Source organism: Dipteris shenzhenensis, chromosome 27 (assembly GCF_047967505.1).
Source record: "Dipteris shenzhenensis isolate YYH24624 ecotype China chromosome 27, Dip_SZ_1.0, whole genome shotgun sequence".
Lineage (NCBI taxonomy): Eukaryota > Viridiplantae > Streptophyta > Polypodiopsida > Gleicheniales > Dipteridaceae > Dipteris > Dipteris shenzhenensis.
In genome coordinates, this window is record NC_141622.1 from 30,069,398 (window position 1) to 30,075,758 (window position 6,361).

Genomic DNA, 6,361 nt, shown 5'->3' on the forward strand with positions numbered 1-6,361 from the left:
GGGCCCACGGACAGGGTCAAAGGGCTGCAGGACAGCACACGGGTCTGGTCGGCACATCCAACAGAAGGGCTGTGACAGATAAGCAGGAACCTGGTCAGCAGCATCAGCAAAAGTACTCAGCAGCAGGTGGTCAAGTAAAAGCAGGTACAGAGGGCCTGCAGAAGGTGGAAGGTGCAGGGCCAGCAAAAGACACCTGCAGGGGACCTTAAATAGGCCCCCAGATCTGGGTCTGTAGGGTAGAAAAGCCACAGACTGAGTCGGCCCAGGTCGGCTGGCTCATAGACCAGTCGGCCAGTCTGTGAACAGGTTGGCAGCAGGTCTGACTGAGTCTGTCGGCAGTCGGCTGGCTCACAGACTAGTTGGCCGGTCTGTGAGCAGGTCGGCAGCAGGTCTGAAGGGCTACAAAGCCTAAAAAAGGGGCCCCTTGGGGGGAATCTTTCAGTTCAGTCTCTGGGCAATTCAGTCCACTCAGCCTGATAGAGGTGCAAAAGCAAGAGCAGTAGCAGACTCACCTAGAGCAGGAGATGTCTACAACAGTTGCATCAGCAAACAGATCCTGTTCTTGGTGGCTTACCTCAGCATATGTTTGCTGATGGTGTTGTCACAGGCTGCATTATATACTAGGACATGACCTCTATTTATGAAATTTGTTTGACTCAATATCTGTGTGTATTCTCTCCATACTTGGAAGTGCTTCCTCTTTATACATACATGCATTGAGTGAGTTGGCATTCAAAGCTTTGTTATGAGACCTCAAGACTTTCTTTATTCCGCTGTGTAAGGGTTGGCTGTAGCAAGCAATCATTTTCGCTAACAGCTTTGGATAAAGAGGCACAACCAACAAAGTAATCTGTAGCATTGATGGATGTGAGCCGTCTCTTGTAAGCTATGTCCATCAATCGGGACAGGACTCCTCACAAAAGGCCACATAGACTTCCAATCATAAAATCAAAAGACCTACAATATGGTTCACAACTAATCATGGATGGCTGTTCAATTAAGGAGTGAACCTTTTCTTTTAATTACAAGGCTTTAGCCAGATTTAGGATGGGATTAGTCATGACTCATCTAGATGGAACACAGTCACACCACATGCACGTCAAGGACACACAAAAGGGCCATGTCCTACAGTAGAATGTCAAAGTTTAAAGAGGGATTTCTGGAGAGAATTGTATTTGCAAATGTCACCAATAATCTGAGCAAGAACAAACACCATCTTTCATCTTATGAAAGCAATGAGCATCCCTCACCGTAATGTCCCGATGCAGAATCCTTGAAACGAATTTGCTCTCAGAGTGACAATCTGGGCACATTGGAAGATTCTTGAAAATAAACAAAGGTGTTCCAGGTGTTGTACTAATAAGACCAAAAGCAACAGCCAGCTTCTCACTATGACTGCTGAGCCTGTGCTCTTCCTCCAAACCATGCAGGACCAATTTTGAGTCCGGCACAAATCCCTCTGCCTCCATCTGCCTGACCAGCCTCTCAGCCTCAGCATAGATCTTCTCCCTTTTCGGGTGTGATTGATCATTCACAAGAAATTCATGCATCCTGCCCATGACCTCGATTGAGCTACAGGCTTGCTGCCTCTTGAGACCCCTGTTTCTCATTCGAATTATCACCCTTTGTACATCGTGTTCTCTGCCAGCTGCAGCGTAGATGTTAGACAACATAGTATATGGCATCACATTATCCGGATCCTGTTTAATCACTTGCTCTGCAGCACGTTCACCTCTCTCCACATCCACCCAGTTCCAGCACGCACGGAGCAAGGCCATCCATGATTTCACATTTGGTTTGAATGGCATGTTATTGATCAGTCCCTCTGCCTCATCCAGCCTTCCTGCCCTTCCAAGTAGATTAATCAGCAAATTACAATGATCCAAATCTGGGGTGAAACCATATTCCTTGTTCATTGAGACATAGACATGACGGCCCTCCTCCAACAGACCAGCATGGCAACAAGCCAACAGAAGACTGGCAAATGTGGCCCTGTCTGGCATGACTCCTTCCTCCCTCATTCTTTGAAATAATTGGAGGGCATCATTGCCATGGCCATGCTGAGCAAATGCCATGAGCAGGGCATTCCACAGATCAAGATTGCGCCCAGGAAATTTATCAAACACTCCATGTGCACTTTCCAGGCTGCCACACTTTGCATACATGTTGATCAAGGCCATCCCCATGACAGCGTCTGATTTGAATACACTACCCTTGATGCGGGCGTGGACTCGTCTGCCCTCGACTAGGGCTCCCCGACATGCACACGCAGAAAGAATGCTGACAAAGGTAGCTTCATTATGGTCACGCATTTTGTCAAGAGTTCTACGTGCATCTTCCAAGCATCCACACACTGCATACATATTGACTATGGCATTTCCCATGGCAACATCCAATTCATACTGACTGCCCGCGATACGAGCATGGATTTTCTTGCCTTTGCCTATGTCTGCTTGGCGAGTGCATGCATCAAGAAAGATGATGTAGGTGGCTTTATCCGGCATCACACCTTCACCCTGCATCAGCTCTTGGAGTTTGAGCACCTGCTGGCCCCGTCCACATTGGAGACACAATGAAAGCATGGTAGACCAGGTAATAGCACTCTGCCTAGGAATTATATCAAATATCCTTCCTGCCTCTTCAAGCCTACCACACCTGCCATACATATTGACAAGGCCCGTTCCCACAACCTCAGACTCAGACAAACTAGCTATTATGCGAGCATGAATCTGCTTGCCTTCAGACAGATTTGCCTGTCTTGCACACACATCAAGAACTGTGGAGACGGTGAGCTCATCTGGCATCACACCTTCCTGTTGCATATCCTCAAAGAGACAGATGGAATTATCCTTGCCCTGCTTGCTCCAGGGACCCAAAGAAATCATCGCATTCCATAAGGCTACGTTTCGCTCACACGTATTTTCAAAAACGCTCCAAGCATCCTCCAGCTTGCTGCACGCCCCATACATGTTGATAAGGGCAATCCCAATGTCTAACTGTGATGTGAACCCACTGCCAGCAATGTGTACGTGCATGTGCTTGCCTATCGTGAGGTCTGATCTATGGAAACATGCTTCAAGAATATGTTTGAAAGTGATCTTGTCTGGCAGAAGACCTTCCTGCAGCATTTGTGCAAACAATTGGAGATAATCTTTCTCCTGGCCATGCTGAGCATATGCTGCAATCATGGCATTCCACAGGAGTGTGTCCTGTTTAGGCAGCTTGCTGAATATCCTGAGTGCTTTCTCATGGTTTCCATATCTGCCATACATGTTCACAAGAGCAGCCCCCACCACAACACTTGACTCAAATCCCCTGGCAATGAGGCGTCCATGGATCCTCTCACCTAAAGCAAGGGCGTCCTGGTCTGTGCACACATCAAGAATGCTAACAAAGGTGGCCTCGTCTGGTGAAACCTTTTCCAGCTGCATTTGATTGAACAGTTGGAGGGCATCTTTGCCTTGCTCATGTTGAACATATGCTGCAATCAGGGCATTCCACAAGTTTACACACCGTTTATAAGGGGAAGCGTCAAACATGCTCTGTGCTTCCTCCAGGCTGCCACATTTGCTATACATACAAATGAGAGAAGCACTCATGAGATCATTTATTTCACATCCACTGTCCATAATGAGAGCATGCAGAAGTTTAGCTTCTGCCAGGTCAGCCTGTATGGCACATGCAGACAGAACATTGAGAACGGTAAGGTTGCTTGGCTTTATTCTCTTCTGTTGCATTTGGTGAAAGAGTTGAAGGGCCTCTTTAGCCAGCCCATTTTTTACATATGCCGCAATCATGACATTCCATAAAACTGCGCCGTCCCGATCAACGATTTCATCAAACATCGAACGAGCATCCTCAAGGCTGCCACACTTGCTGTACATGTTCACAAGAGCAGTTCCGACGATAATGTCTGTTCTAAACAAGCTTCCCATAATGTAGGCATGCATACGCTTCCCTTCCACCAGGGCTGCTGTGGTGGCACATGCTGACAGAACGCTTGCGAATATGAACTTGTCTGTCAACACACCTTCCTGCAGCATCTGGATAAAAAGCTGAATGGCTTCTTTGCCCTGCCCACCTAGGGTGAGTGCTTTGATCATTGCGTTCCATGTGGAAGGATCCCTTTCATGCATTCTGAGAAACTGCGCAAATGCATACTCCAGAGCCCCACAAGTGCAATACATCTGCACCAGGAGGTTCCTCAAAACGATGCTCTGCTCGTGGCCACTTTTGATGATGTGTTTATGAACATGCCAGCCATCTGATAGAGCTTTTGCAGCCTTGCAGCGTTGCAAGAGCGACGAGTAGGTGGCAAGATCGACCTCAATGCCTGGTCGTTCGAGAAGACGTAGAACCTTGGTCAATGATTTATGTTCCCGATCCTCAGAACGGATTTGACTCGAGTCTACGACAGCAGGGATTGGTTTTGAAAGAAGGGTCAGACTGAGGCATTGTTGTTCTCGCGACTCAACAGGCAAACTTTCAACTTGCTCAGCCCAGATTCCTGTTTGCAGCCAGGAGGAGAGGATAGCATAAGTCCTAGTGGCAGCATTGTGAAATACATTCTTGGTTGCAAATGTCAGCCCCGTCCCGAGCAGTCTGAGCATCGCCTGCAATCTACGATAATTGTGTCCCTAGGGCAGGACTTTCGGAGCTGCCTATCCCATACCCGGGTTCAAAGGGACGCCTACTATCGCAGACACACCGATTCCCCAGAGCTTGGCACCTACTGTGGCACCTAAAACCAACACTGCAAGGGCAGAACCGCCAGCTAACGAAATGGCGCACCGCCTTCAACACGACATCCACGTCCGAGACGACCATCTTGCAGACGAAATTCCAGACATTTCACGCAAATCCCCCACACTTCTTGATTGAGAGAATGCGTGAGACTGCTCACCTCCGCGCTCGCAGATTGCTCTGGGAGTGCTTTGGACTGCATCATCATCAGAGCAGACCATACCATTTCCTCGAGGCAAACAATCGCTTCAACGGAATTAGGATGTCGTCTCGATCGTGCTGCGATTCCGGAGCCTCTTCAAACGGTGCAAAAAGTTGAATTACATTCATATAAGGCCTGCCCAACAAATTTGCCTATCATAGTGTATAGCAGGATGGTCAGGACTCTCTCCAATAGGGACCCCCAAATTGAATTTGGGCCCGAGGAATTGTGAAGGCGATTAAGGTATGTGGGCGGAAATGAAGGGAATTAAGGTATGTTATGATTGATGGGAGAGGCGGTGGCTTTCGAAGAAGCCACCAAGTGCTTCGTGGCTTCTTCGAGAAGCCTTAGGACTCCAAAAGCTTCCTTAGCCTGGTATAAAATGAGGAGGGGGGGCTAGTGAGGCCTCTCCAACAAAAGAAGGAAGAGCTGGGGAATAGGAGTAGGAGGAGAGAGGGGAAGGGAGGGAGGGAGAAAGAGAAGCAAGGGAGGAGGGAGGGAGAACGAGAAGCAAGAGAGAAGGGAGAGTGCAGGAGGGAAGGAGTGAAGCGAGAGTTGGGAGGAAGAGGAGGAGGGAAGGAGGGAGTGGGAGGTGGAAGTGACGGAGGCAGAAGAGGAGGGAAGGAGGGAGGAGAGAGCGGGAGGTGGAAGCGTAGGGAGCGGGGAGGGCGTAGGAGCAGGGATGGGAGCAACGATTAGGATAGGGATGATTAGGTAGGTCAATTCAGATAGGCTAGTTAGTTGTAGCTTAGGTTAATTTGCAATTAGGCATAATTAGGCATGTCATAGCTATTTAATTATTAGATTTTAGGTAGGAGAAGCGAATAGGCAGAATATCTTGTGAGTGACTCTCTTTTGGATGGTCCAAATATATATTTGATCCATGAATTGTAGTGGCGTTCTTCATGAGTTGTTTCTCTTGCATCTAGTTGTTTTGCTCTTATAATCAACGAGTAGCATGACCCCTCTACGATGGATTAGGCCTACGTCTCAAGGTGGGATCATAATTTTAAGAAAATAAAACTTCAAATTTCAAGACACCTCCATCTCTTCAATTTGTCATTGTGAGCCCATAAATTTAGTATCAATCTCATTGTGGTGCTACTTAGGAAATAGAGGAAGCAAACATTTGAAGTACTTGTTCTGACCTTTATTCCTCTCAAATGCTTGGAAGATTAATGTGTTATGTGTCATGGTTTCATAGACTTTTGAATGCCTCAAGCAGTAATCATGGGTCTCAAGCTTTGGAAGAAATTCATCATGTCTGAGGCAAAGCCATCATCCAATGGGAGCAAGAATAGAAAATCGATAGGGAAGGGGGATAAGCGATCAAAATTGGAAAATGTATTTAACATGTGTATGTGTTGACTATTTGGATATATGTGAGTGAGTACATCTCTACGAGTTGCATCACCC

The 6,361-nt window shown here is 47.4% G+C and overlaps 1 protein-coding gene across 1 annotated transcript; it reads right to left on the bottom strand.

Annotated features, from left to right (window-relative positions):
- Positions 1–1,184: 1,184 nt before the first annotated feature.
- Positions 1,185–4,964, bottom strand: LOC147884140 (pentatricopeptide repeat-containing protein At1g11290, chloroplastic-like). The gene is made up of 3 exons (XM_087398154.1): positions 4,904–4,964; positions 4,673–4,753; positions 1,185–4,507 (listed from the first exon to the last, which is right to left on the bottom strand). Exons 1-3 carry the CDS (start codon positions 4,962–4,964, stop codon positions 1,185–1,187), a joined length of 3,465 nt encoding a protein of 1,154 aa, XP_087254280.1.
- Between the last annotated feature and the right edge of the window lie 1,397 nt (positions 4,965–6,361).

Bases quoted from the DNA above. Each gene is read 5' to 3' on its own strand.
- LOC147884140 (XM_087398154.1), bottom strand. From the start codon at position 4,964: ATGGTCTGCTCTGATGATGATGCAGTCCAAAGCACTCCCAGAGCAATC. The intron at 4,754-4,903 runs GTGAGCAGTCTC...CTGCCCTTGCAG, and splicing joins AGCAATCTGCGAGCGCGGAG to TGTTGGTTTTAGGTGCCACA. The intron at 4,508-4,672 runs GTATGGGATAGG...GGCTGCAAACAG, and splicing joins AGGCGTCCCTTTGAACCCGG to GAATCTGGGCTGAGCAAGTT.